The sequence below is a fragment of the Vombatus ursinus genome, unplaced genomic scaffold (genome assembly GCF_900497805.2).
Source record: "Vombatus ursinus unplaced genomic scaffold, bare-nosed wombat genome assembly UNPS02009994.1, whole genome shotgun sequence".
Taxonomy (NCBI): domain Eukaryota; kingdom Metazoa; phylum Chordata; class Mammalia; order Diprotodontia; family Vombatidae; genus Vombatus; species Vombatus ursinus.
The window spans coordinates 7,495,959-7,509,273 of NW_020949772.1; the positions used below are offsets into that span (position 1 = coordinate 7,495,959).

General features: G+C 48.7%; 1 protein-coding gene across 1 annotated transcript in view; it reads right to left on the reverse strand.

Moving 5' to 3' along the window:
- The window catches only part of WDR66 (WD repeat domain 66), an 83,501-nt gene that overhangs the window by 37,422 nt on the left and 32,764 nt on the right, over positions 1–13,315 (reverse strand). The window contains exons 11-17 of the mRNA XM_027853455.1: positions 12,471–12,665; positions 11,392–11,642; positions 11,136–11,287; positions 9,713–9,886; positions 7,997–8,181; positions 5,695–5,809; positions 4,925–5,088 (exon numbers count right to left, since the gene is read on the reverse strand). Of these exons, the coding sequence (XP_027709256.1) occupies positions 4,925–5,088; positions 5,695–5,809; positions 7,997–8,181; positions 9,713–9,886; positions 11,136–11,287; positions 11,392–11,642; positions 12,471–12,665 (1,236 nt within the window). The remainder of the gene's footprint in view (positions 1–4,924; positions 5,089–5,694; positions 5,810–7,996; positions 8,182–9,712; positions 9,887–11,135; positions 11,288–11,391; positions 11,643–12,470; positions 12,666–13,315) is intronic.

Genomic DNA, 13,315 nt, shown 5'->3' on the forward strand with positions numbered 1-13,315 from the left:
GCAGGTGGGAAGATCAGGAGAGGCCTCTTCAAGAAGATGGGATTTGAGGCCAGTCTGGAAGGAAGGGAGGGTGTGTGAAGGCGAACTTTTCAAGCCTGGGGGACAATCAGTGAAAAGCTATTGCACAGTACTGTGTGCAAAAAACTGCAAGGAGATGAGTGTTGTTGGATGGTAGAGTATGTGTTGGGGAATGAGAAAGGAAGGATGAAAAAGGTAGCAAGGGGCCTGGTTGGGAAGGGCTTTAAAAGTCAAGCAGAAAGGTTTTATATTGGATCTTGGAGGCAATAGGGAGCCACTTACTGAATAGAGGAAGTCGCATGGTCATACCTAAACCTTTGGCAATGAGTGGAAGATGGGTTCGAGTGGAAGGAGAGACCACTAAGAAGGTCACTGTCATAGCCCCTGGCTGAAGGGATAAGGGGCCTGCACCATGATAGGGACTATGCTAGCCAAGGGGAGGAGATGTGTGGGAGAGATAGAGGTAGAAACATTAAGACTCAGCAACCGATTGGACACATGGGATGAATCTGGGCGAGGAGAGGTGGATGATACTGAGGTTTCAAGCTTGGGAAACCGGGAAGATGGTGGTGCCTATGACAATAAGGAAGTACAGAAGGCTTGGGGGTTAAGATAATGAGTTCTGTCTTGTACATGTTTATGGGATATCCAGTTCAAGATATCAAATGAGCAGTTGGTGATGTGTGACTAGAGGTCAGGAGAGAGGTTAGGGCTGTATAACCAGTGGGAGAATCATCTCCATAGAGATTACGTCAGAATTCACGGCAGCTGATGAGATCATCAAAGGACATAATACAGAGGAAGAGAAGAGGGCCCAATGCATAGCCTTGCGTGACCCTCACACGGTGAGTGGGTTGTGACATGGATAAAGGTCTATTTTTTTTTTTTTTGCTTTTCTTTATGGTGAGGCAACTGTGGTTAAGTGACTTGCCCAGGGTCACACAGCTAATAAGTGTCAAGTGTCAGAGGCCAGATTTGAACTCTGGTCCTCCTGACTCCAAGGTCTAGACTCTATCCATTGTGCCATTTAGCTGCCCTGATAAAGCTCTATTTTAAAAAGGCTGAGAAGAAGTCAGGGAACCTGGAGAGAACAGTGTCACAAAAACCTCGAGAGGAGAGAGTAGCCGAGAGAAGAAGGTGATCCACAATCTCAAAGCCTGCACGGGAAGAGGCTGTTGGATCTGGCCATTAAGACACCTTGGGTAACTTTGGGGAGAGTAGTTTCAGCTGAATGATGAGGCTGAAAGCCAGCCTCCGGGGGTCTGGATGGGAGGTGAAGTGGAGACACTGCTGGCAGAGGCCTTTAAAACCCAGGTGAAGAACCTGGGGTCTAGGCCAATGCAGTCGTTTTACATGTGAAGAGGCTGGGGCCCTGAGGGAACACAGGAAAAAGATTAGGGTTGCGATCTGAATCTCGCTCTTCTGATTACAAATCCCATGCTCTTTCCCTGAGATTGCTTCTCTCCATCCATTCCTCCACCACGAATCATTATTGATTAGTGAGACCGAATCAGATCCTATCTATAAGGTGCTCAGCATGGTGCCCAGTGCACAGTAGGTGCCTAAGCGATGCTCGTTCCCTTCCCTCTACAGTGAGTGGCTCGGCACACTCAGGGAAGCACGGGGGCACAGCCTGGTCCCTGTCCTGCAGAGGCCTCTTCCAGGCAGAAGCTTCTATGTTCCGGCTCTACGTTTAAATGGACATACTTGCAAGGTCACACCACAGGTCGAAGCACTGTGCTCACTGTTCTTCCTTCTATCCTCCTTAGAAAGTGCGGCTGGGCTCTGACCTCCCACAGTAGGGGGAGTTTGGAGCAGGACCACCAAGAGTTTCTTAGGAAACAAGGAGGCCTTTGCTTTCTCTACTGTCCCCTGACGTAAAGCAGGTGGGGAGAGGCGCCCGGTTGACACAGGGGAGCAGAAGATAAGCCTGGCTGGAAGTCGGGGCAGAGACGCCTGCTACTCACTCGGTTCTTTTTCCCTGTGACCATTGACTGGACAAAACCAGCTGATTTGGAGGCCGTGGGAGAAGTGGCTCCTTTCCTTAATACTCTGGTGAATTTGTGACCTCATCATCGTGGGCACTCTCCCCAATGACATCTACTGCCACGCATCCGTGGACAGTCCTGTGACACGTCCCCCTTCAATGCTCCGTGGCAGGAGGGGCTCTCCCCCAGCTCTCTTGGCTTTGCACAAATACAAATGGACACGGATGGTGCATGCAGGGCGTCCATCAGTTATCCCTCAGTCCTGTCCCATGACGGGAATGCCTCCTTGTCCTGTCTCTCTGAGGATGACCTGCACACCACTGGTCCTTCACAACCTACTGTATGCAGCTTGCCCTCATGCCAACCACACCTCTCTTCACAGTTTTTCTGTGTGTGTCAACTTAAATTCTTTAAATTTACTTCTTAGAATAAAAGATTTAACACTTGGTGGTCAAAGGATGTGAGCAAACAGTTCCCAAAAAAATTGCAAGCTATTAATAACTAGAATAAAGGGTGTTCCAAATAACTAATGAGAAGAGAGATGCAAATGAAAACAACTGTAAGATTTGAGCTCACATCCGGCCAACTGGCCAAGATAACAAACTGTGGGAACAGTCAGTCTTGGAAAGTGTGTGGGAAGACAGGCACACTAGTGCATTGTTGGTGAAGCTATGAATCGGTCCAACAGCTCTGGAAAGCGATTTAGTAGAATTATGCAAATAGAGTAACTAAAAGATCCTGCCCTTTGAGAGGCACTTCCCCCGTGGAAGTCATTGACAAAAATAAAGGTTCCATACATACTGAAATATTTACAGCGGACCTCTTTGGGGTAGGTTTACCTACGATTCCCAGAAAAACCTTAAAACTTTTAGGTTCCTTGTAGACTCACTTATCTCTCTTTGACATTTTTCCTTCCCAGCCCCTAAAAAGAACCTGGCTTCAGTTTTGTTTACTGGTCCCAGGAAACCCTTAAAGTTTTAAAAACTGCCTTATTTCCCTCTAAAAGCCCTTCAAAAGCAAACTTCCCCTTTCCAGCTCCCTTAATTATCTATTCTCATTGTCTGTTGAAATCACTCAGACATGGAAATTCTCCCCTGGACCCTTTTCCAAACAAAACTGGGCTTTCCCATTGTTTCACCTTCCTGTGGCCTTTGGCCATTTCTTACCCTTAATCCTAGTCTAGGTGCCACAAGGTCCAGGACCCAGGAGTTCCGTTCCCCACAGCTTGCTGACCACCCCCATCCAGATCTCCTTAGACCCCTCCTCCCGTCACTCCAAGCTGCTTGGCCACTCCTAGACCCTTCCCCAATCTTTCTGTACTTAAGACTCATCTTTCCCCCATTCAGGCGCTGGGAATTTCTCATGCCCCTAGAGGATGAGACCCCATGCCCACTTTTTCTCTGGCTGGAAGAAGATCTGAGTTGAATTCATTCAGGTAGATTCGGCGCCGTGATCTGGCCTTTTTCCCGCCATCTTGAGGTGCCTCTGTGCATGTAGAAGCACCCCAAAAACCCCCATCCTCTTCAGTAACAAATGAGAAACAAAGCAGATGTCCTTTGATGGGGAATGATTAAAGATTATGGAACACGAATGCAATGAAATATTATTGTGCAGTAAGAAAGGGCCAGCACGGCCAATGCAGAAAAACACGGCAGAGCCAGGAAAAGAACATATACAGTATCGACAACAATGAGACTGAAAGAACGGCCACCAAACAACCAAAACTGGATCAAATCCCGCCTCAGACACTTGATACTTTCTAGCTGCGTGACCCTGGGCAAGTCACTTAACCCCAACTGCCTCACCAAAAAAAAAACACCAACAAAAGCAAACAACCAAAACTGAATGGTCTGAAATCACCAAGTACAAGCTTGGCCCCAAAGAGAGATGTGAGAAAACACCTCCCTCTGCTCTTCCGCATAGCCCAGGGCCTTGCGTGCAGAACTATAGATTACTTCAGATTTTCTTGAGGCAATGATTGGTTTTACTGATTCTTTTTTCTTCTTTTTTTTTTGTTTTTCTTTCCTTTAAAAAAAAAGTTCTTTGTTACAGGGGTAGCTAAGTGGCGCAGTGGATAACTTGGAGTCAGGAAGATCTGAGTTCAAATCCTGCCTCAGACACTTCCTAGTTGTGGGACCCTGGGCAAGTCACTTCACCTCTCTGTGCCTCAGACTCCTCATCTGTAAAAATGGGGATAAGAGCACCTCCTTCACTCAGTTGTTGTGAGAATCAAATATGTTAAAGTATGTAAAGTGCTCTGCAAATCTTATAGCAGCGTATAAACATTAGTGATTATAAGGGATCAGTCTCCAGGAACGGGGGTGTGTGTGAGAGATTCAGGGAGAAACCCAGGCAAGATGGAGATACATCAATAAAACTCTCTTCTAAAAGAATGAGCACTTTGGTTAAAGTGATAAAAATCTGGACTGCGTGCATGCAGATGTGTGCTGTGAAGGACAAGAGGACATCCTCTCCTGGCTTGGCCACTGAACGTTCACTTTCTATTATATTTGGCTTCTTTGGTGTGTGCGTTGGACTGGATGACCACTCAAGTGCCTTCCAACTCTGAAATTCTGTGACCGCACAAATGCCACGGGCGCCACTAAAAAGAAGCCGGTTACCCGCGGGGAGCCGACGGCGGCTGTTGGAGCTATGCTACCCACCCATCCGAGGCTACGTCATAAGGTCAAAGAGGATGTGGGTAAAGCCCTGTGCCCACGAGACAAATGATAGCTGGCATGATAAACCGTGTCTCCAGGTGACAAGACAGCTGGGCAGGGGGCAAGTGTCAGAAAATTATCCCAAGTTCCCCTTGGGTTCTTGACCCCTGCCAGAATCTTTTAAGGTTTAACAATCATTCGAAGGTAGAATACGGGTTAGCTCACCTGCAGGATGGGTCCACTGATGTCATCACTTACCCTAAATTAATCTCCCACTGTAACACGGTGTGGTCATCGCCTCCTGCAGTGAAGACGTAGATGCCATCATAAGAAAGAGCCATGTTGGACACCCCATCTGGGTGGCAAATAATAGCAGCTGTCTTGTGGGGATTCCCATCAACTGGTAAGATCTGAAGTCCAACCTGGTAAGAGACATCAACAGGGCTGGTTTTCTCTCTATTCAGGCACTGTAACATGGGTCTGTGAGCTCCCTTATCACAAGAGCCAAAGTGGTCATCCAGAGCCTGCTGAGTGTCAGGCCTTTTCCCCTTCCCACCTGCTGCACAGACACCCCAAAGTCAATCCCCTGCCCTCCCACCCCAATGCCCTTGGCCTCGGTGGTGCCCTCTCACAGTCTGCAGAGACACTGCTGCCCTAGAAGTTTCCACCAGATCATCCCACATGCTGATGCTACCTGCCATTGCTAAGCACTATTTCAAAAAAAGGTCAGCCAGGGCATGGGGAAGAAGTTCATACAACTTAGCCTCTAGTGACTGCAGCACAGATTGAGAACAAGAAAGAAACTGAGCTCAACCCCCTCACTTTCCTGATGACGTAACTGGGGCCAAGAAAAGTGACACCCCACCACTGGATTCTCTGGGGAAGTGAGGGGCATGGCCAGGTTGGAAGGCCAGCCCTCTGCCCCCAAAGTCTGTCCTCCACCATCATTCCACAACAAGCCTTGTCCTTGTGGGTCTCCTTGATACCACCGACCACATCCCACCCAGAAAGTCTAGGACGACTCACACCTTGTCTTTGTTTATAAATGCCAAGTATCGCTGCTGCGAGTCATCTGTGAACTTCTCTGGGAGGATCAGGACTTGCTTAACGGGCGACCCATAAGTTGGCCCAATTAGCGTCTTTCTGGAGAGACAGAAACAAACAAAAACAAGTTTGTCTATTTTTGTTCCAAAGATCAAAATGTAAACACACACTGGTTATCCTGAATCTCTGGTGGGTTTGAGGCACCATGCTTTTAAAAGGTACAAAGTTCTGTCCCTTGGGTCTGAATTTCCCACCAGGGCACTGGGACACGCGTGGACAACTCACCCACTGCCATCTACCATCGCTAACAACTACTTCAAAGAAAGCGGGCCCGGTATGCCGGTGCAGTTCCAAAGAGCAAACACTTTGGAGAAAGCTTTGTGCAAAAAGCAAGGTTTTTAAGTAGTCTGTGATTCTGACTTTCCCCTGGGGTGACTAAGAGAGATGGATATAATGCCTTGGGACAAAGAAGCAGCAAGGAGCTGTTCTATGCCAGCAGCATGAAAGGAAAGCCCCAGCTCCGCAGGGCCGGCTGTGAGGACCGACTATGATGTTTTCCATTGTTCTGCTACTTGGCTGTTACAGGTGTACCCTGGCCCATGGGATGGAGGGGTTCCTGAAAAATGGTGTGTAAATTAAACTGCTTCAGGTCAAATCGCACCTTCCCAGAGAGATGAAACCCAGGAGGGCCCCGGAGGATGGGATAATGACAGCCCGAGGTGGGCCTAAAGTGACCTCAGCAGATATTTCCCTCATAGATACTGACATTACTGAGCTTCACTAAGATTCAGCAGGACATCGGAAATGTAAAACTAAAAAGGACCAGGAGTACTATAGAAATGGCCCGTTCCTACTCCAAAACCACACACTTTTGTAATACAAATATAATAAATAACATACGTTACATGTAATATATACTGATATAATATAAATTACTCGGATCTGTTTATTTAAGGAGTTAATTGATAGAGCCGCTTTCCTAGTCTGAATTGCTGGAAGTAATGAACTAGGGAGTTTGGAAAAATCGATACTACTTCCACATCACCAATTCCGACTGGTCCTCCCCCCAGTTACTCTGAAATGCTTTCATCATCCCTCTCACCTGCTTTACCCTCATTTCAGATTTGTCATCAGTGGGGTGGGAGGCGAACAACCACCTAAGTGACTCTTGTCCCATGGTTAAAACAGCAGCAACCAGAGCTCCACAGCGCCCAGCCCCTCGTACCAGAGGCACTGAAGCTCTGAATCTCAACACGCTCTCTCTTGCTTTCCAATGTTTCTTTCTTGCGGCTCTCTGGGTGTTCCATCTCTGGGGTTGTATGTGGCCAGTGCCCAGCACAGGGCCTGGCACACAGCAGGTGTGCCATAAAGGACTGACTGGGGTGGGAGGCATTGCGCTGTTTCCCTCTTGTCCTCATCCCCTAAAGTGCCTTCTCCTTCCCCTTCTCTCTCCCCCCGCCCCACGGCCTAGCTGCCATTAAAGTCTATCTGGATGTGAGTTTTCACCGGCTGTTCCGGGGACGAGCTAGCATGTTTACGTCCATCTCTAGGGGCAGCAGGCAGGCATCGCTTGCCCCGAGAAGGCTGGTGATGAGTGGAGGGGCAGGGGCTCTCCCCAGTCATGAAGTCACAGATCATGTTCTCATACAGATCACACCCTGCCCCAGGAGGTCTTCATCCTCGGAAGACTCTTGTCTTGGCTGACATGCTGTGGAACAGAGCAGCTGAACGCTGGGCTCAAAGCTCAGGGAAACCTGGGCTGTGATCTTCCCACGGGCACGTCCTAGCTGACACTGGGCCTCGGCTGTCTCTGTCAAATGAGGGCATCTGGTCCCCCCGGCTCCCCAGCAACGGCCTGATGTCCAGTACCACCCATCAGCTGCTACAGCCAGGCCCTGTCCAACATGGCTGGCCAGTGTTGTATCACTCTTGTTTTCTGTCTCTCTTCCCTAGGGCCTCATCTCTTTCTTAGTCCAGTGGCTGCCAAAACCAGGGCCCAGGGCTTTCTGAGGGGGTGGGAAGCAATGCCCGCCAGGTGTGGGTGCCCCCCCAGCAGCCCCAGGAGCCCTGGAAGCATGGGTGAGTGACCACCAGCATCAACATGCAGGCACCACACTCTGCGGCCTCTTTGGAGGGAGCCATTTCCCTCCTTCCCATCCTACTGCACTAAAGGGGGACCCGATTCTCCCCAAACTGAAAAGTCTGCTCCAGACTCGGCAGCAGGACGAGGCGCCTGGGACTGACCATCTGGGAAGGGAGATCCCGTCCAGGGACCCTCCTGGTTACCTGCACATCTTGGTGGTGGAATTAAACAGCTTCACTTTGTACACGCTGTTGCAAATGAGCAAGAAGGCCTCTCGGGTGATTGGCGGGTACCAGACCATACACCTGGGGATGGCCTCCTGGTCCGTGCGATGGATGTCCAGGACCTCCAGGTGGTCCTTGGTGCTGCTGAGGAGATCGTACTCTATCTGCAAAGGAACCCCAGCCCCGCCACACGGTCAGGCGGAGAAGCGGGAACCAGCAGGGGGAGCTCCAGAGCCTTCCCCACAACCATGGCGCCTTCGGGGCGAGGGCTCCCTTTTTGCTTTGCTCTGTTGCCTTTTTGCCATTCAAGGTGGGTGAATATATAAATTCCTAAGAAGGACCATAATAAAAGCTATTTTTGGCTGCTCCCCCCCACTCTAGGTAGATGCCCACCTTGTCTACGTCCCTGGTCCTGGAGGGAAGGGAAGCGAACAAGCATTAATAAATCACTGAATATGTTCCAGGAACTGCGCTTAGCAAGTTGTTTTTTTTAAACAAATATTATCTCATTTGATCTTCACCACAACTTTGGGAAGTCGGCGCTACTATTACCCCCATTATACAGATGAGGAAACTGAGGCAGACGGAGGTTAGGTTTGAACTCAGGTCATCCTGACTCCAGGCCCAGTGCTCTAACTACTGTGTCACCTGGGTGGTTGTATAGTAAGAGTAATAATTAGACTAGGGGACATTCATATAGCACTGAGAGGCTTACATAGTGTAGGAGAAAGTGCTTTACCTAAAGCACTATCTCTGATCCTCACAATAATCCTGTGAGATAGCTGCTATAGGCAATCTAACCATTCTATTCATGAAGAGACTGAGGTTCAGAAAGATTCAGTGACTTGGTGCTCATGGTCACACAGCTAACAAGAGGTGAGATTTGAACCCAGACCTCTCCTGACTCTCGGTCCCTGGTCTTTCTATTCTTCATGTCACTTTTCAAGCATCAACGTCTCAAAGACCTTTATAAACTACTGTTGTGAATAATCCATGCCCACGTATTATAGAAGAGGTAGCACTAGGACCCCTGGGGTGACAACCCCACTTCTACCACAATCAGTCAGTCAGCAGTCACATTTGTTAAGCACCTACCATGGGCCAGGCACTGTGCTAAGCGCTGGGGATATAAAAAGAGGCAAAAGACAGGCTCTGCCCTCAAAGAGCTTGTGATCTAACAGGGTAGAACATGCAAATAAACATGCACAAACAAGCTAGAGGCACTCGGGATCAATAAGAGATAATCTCAAGAGGGAAGGCCCTGGATTTAAGAGGGGCTGTTGTCAGAATCCCCTACTTGATGGAACTGGGGAGGCAAAGCGCCAGTGTCACGCGCCTTCCAGTTTCCTTTTTCTCAGAATTCCCGAGGCCCAGGTCTCTCCATAAACATCTCAGAGGACAGAACACCATGTTTGGGGCTAGAAGCTCTAGGTGCGATTCTCAGCTCTGCTATTTACTACCACACGGCCCTGAGCAAACCCCTTCAGCTCTCTGGGCCTCAGTCTACGTATCTGTAAAATAGGCTGTCAGACCAGAAGGCCTATGAGGTCCTGTGAGCGTACAAGAGGTGGAGAACCTGCTTTCCCTTCCACACTTCAGCCCAGCAAAGGCCCGAGTAGGCAGTGCTACCTCCTTTTCAAGCAGAAACTCTACATTTAAGAGGGTCACCGAAGGAGCAAGCTGATGACGACTTACCAGCAATCTGTCCTTGCCAAGGCTGAGGAGTCTGGGCTCGTTGTTGTCCGGCTGAATCCCAAACAGCAAACTTTGGATTTTTTTGTGGTGAGAACGAAGTCTTGCTAAATATTCCCAGACCTTTTCTCCATTTTTTATCACTATCTTGTAAACTGCCACAGTAAAATTTACATCCTGAATGAGAGTAAAAGAATTCAATCATTCCCAAAATCTGTGGGTTTTCCTCTCATCATTTATAAGCCCAATGCACACTTTAAAAACTCAAGAATTCTCATCATTTCTCTAACCCCGATATCAGCCTTCTCGAATGTTTTATCGGGGAAATTCCATTCACCTCCATCAGCCTCAGTACAGTTAACAGAAACCTCTCCTTGGCGACAGACCGATGCACATTTTACTAATTTACTAAGCCCACACCGTACGCCAGGCATTGTGCTGACTAAGGGTGGAAAGACAAGACAAGACAAAGCGGACCCTGCCCTCAAGGAGCTTACATTCTACTGCTGCTGTCGCTGCTGTTTGTCCTCTGTTCTAGAAGAGGACCACAACATCAGGGAGGTGATGCCACGACGTGCAAGTGAATTGGATTTAAGTGAGGCAGGGCTGTGCAAGGTCACCAGCCTCACTGTCTCCTCCGGAGCCATCTGGGTCCAGTGGCCAGACATAGGTCAGGACAACTGGAAAGGGCCCCCACATTCTACTGAGGGATGAAGGAGGGGAAGATGCTATATACAGAGACAAATCAAAATGCATACAAAGTAAAAAACAGTAATACTAGTAGCTGGAGGGGGGAATCAGGCTCTTGAGCTGAGTCTTGAGGAAAGCTAGAGACAAAGAGAGGAAGACATGTGTTTGAATGGCTCTGCTGCCTTAATAGCCATTGATGGCATGTCTCTGGTACCTTGATCTTCACGACAACCTTGGAAGGGAAATGCTCCCATCATCCGTATTTTACAGATGAGAAAACTGCTGCCAACAGAGACTGAAGTGACTTCACAAAGCCAGGGACGTCTGAGGCAGGGCTTGAACTCAGGTCTCCCTGATTCCAGGACTCTGGCTGCCTTAGAAGGCAAAGAGGAAGCAGGTCAAACTGCCTGAAACACAGGGTCTGAGCCAAGTTCAGAGCCAGAGCATGAGTAGCTCTGTGAATGGCTTTGTCGGAGGACTCTGGGAGAGGTAACAGGGAGCCCCTGCAGTTTCCTGAGCAAGATAGTGACGGCCAACACCGCTCGCTAGGAGAAAACTAGGGCTAACGCAGGCAAGTCACTTACCATGTGAGTCCTTGGCAGAAGCAGGACGTGGAAGGACCCAAATATCCCTGAACAAGGAGGCCCCTCCACCCTCTTTTTTTTTTTTTAAACTAGTCTGGCTTCCAGAGTGGCCAAGATGTCCTTGGATTCTTCTTCTCGGTGGAAATACTTACAGCAGTTGCCAGAAATTCGGAGTCATGGGAGAAGCTGATAAGAGTCACTTTGCCTCTGGAATATTTGAAAGGCTCTGGAGTCTCGTTTTCTAGCGACACAGCATCCATAATGTAAACCGTCCCTTCGGTGCAGCCAGCCCCCAAAAGATACCCTGACAACACAGGCCGGAGAACAAGGACTCAGAAAGACTCGGTCACTTCCCACGACATTTCACGTGTGGAGCCTGGGAAGGCCCACCAAAGAAGAAATAAATACCTTCGGGATTGAAGGTCAGGCTCTGGACGCCCAGCCCGTCCTCGAAGATCCTGCTCACTACATAGAGTTTCTTCCGATAATTCCACATTTTGAGCAGCCCGCAGTTACTCCCAATAGCAATGAGGGGCTTGTAGGGATGGCAAGCGATGGCGTGAATGGCTTCCTTGGGCTCAATCAAGACTTCTTCTAGTTTGGTCCCATCTGTCGTTAAATGGTACACTCTGGCATCAGATGTGCCAATGATAAAATTTCTGTTTGCCAAGGAGAGACCAAGCCGTGTCAGCATTTGTGGGGAATTGGGGCACAACAGCCATTCAGTTCCTAATTGCATATGAAACCACTCTGTGTCTGTAATTTTGTGACATTATTAACCTTACATCTCCAAAAATACACCATCAATACCGAACAGCACCCATTTGCAAGTGAAAAAGCCCACATTTCAAGATGCAAATTGAGTCATTAAGTATGCAGATGGACAGTCAGTTGTACAATTAGCTAATCTGCACATGCAAATATTCATTTGTGTATGCAAATGTGGAGTTCGGTGCACATATGCAGATGTGCCTGTAAATGTTGTAGGGGTAATTAAACAGCCTCATTTGACAATTTGGTCTTGAAAATTTATGGCTATTAATTACCAGACATCTTTAAATGCAGCAGCTAGGATGGACAGAGCTGGGAGAAGAAAAGGAGATAGAACTGCACAGGAGGGAACCCAAACTCAACAGGCATGGGAGTGCCAAACCCAGGAGCTTCACGGGTTTCACACAAAGATGCTGAATTCCTTTTTTTTTTTTAAAGGTTTATCAAGTATTTGAAACTTTATTCATTAGCAATACAGTTATCAGCTAAGTGGGAGTCAGTTTTTTGCAGGCCAGTAAGTGACATTTCCTATCCAAGGAGTGGGCAAACTGGGTAAGTGTTAGGCATCAAGGAAATGAAACAGGCCCTGCCCTCCAGGAGCTCGCTCACGTTCTAGGGAGAGGCCATGCGTACACACCATGCACCAGGACTTTCCGAGAGTACAAGGAAACGGTTTATGGTTACTAAGGCAGCTCAGCAGAGCCTGCCCTACTCACCTTACAATGAAAGGGTTGCCAGGAAGGGTGCAGTCTGATGGGAAGCTTGATTTATCCCCCACAGGAAAGACGGGGTTCTTTGAAAAGGACAGCATTACTATGGGGCTCAGTTTGAACTGGCTGTACCAGTTAACCAGCGACAGCTTGCTATCATAGAACCTAATGTGACCTCTGACATCGCCGGTGACAAAGTATCTGCAAAAAACAAGGCCAGTTTGTCATGTTTCACATTTCCCACACGTGTGATCCCGGTGCAGGGGTGGGGAATGTGTGGCCCTCTAGGTCTTCAAGTGCCCAAGGGCCGCTCTTGAGGACTTAGAGGACCACATTGCAGCCTTGAGGCTGCAGGCTTCCCACCCCCTGCCTTAGTCTATTGGGAACTGAGACAAGTCCCAAGACTCGTGAGGACGGCTTACCTGACACCTCATTTAGATGACTCTGTATCCCCATGGGCAGTAGACAGCTGCCTCCTCCCCACCCCCCACCAAGAGCAGCTTTCAGGGCAGAAGGGAGGGGACTCCGAAGTGGGCCCAGGCAAGCCTGGGGCCAAAGAGCATCTCATGGGGGAAGACAGATTCCTCATCTTCTGTTTTACTCCTTGGATTCATCTGAAATTCACATCTTTAAAGTAATTTTAATCACGAGGGAAAATGAATTCTGTTGTGTTTAGAATACGTGGGCAGAAAGACCAAATAAAAGCCTGGATTTGGTGAGAAGCATCAGCTTCGTGCCCTGTGTGTCCAACACTGCCCCCTCCTGGAATCTGAAATGTCAGGCGTTTCCTAAGTGTCTGCGCGCGTGTGTGTGTGTGTGTGTGTGTGTGTGTGTGTGTGTGTGTGTGTGTG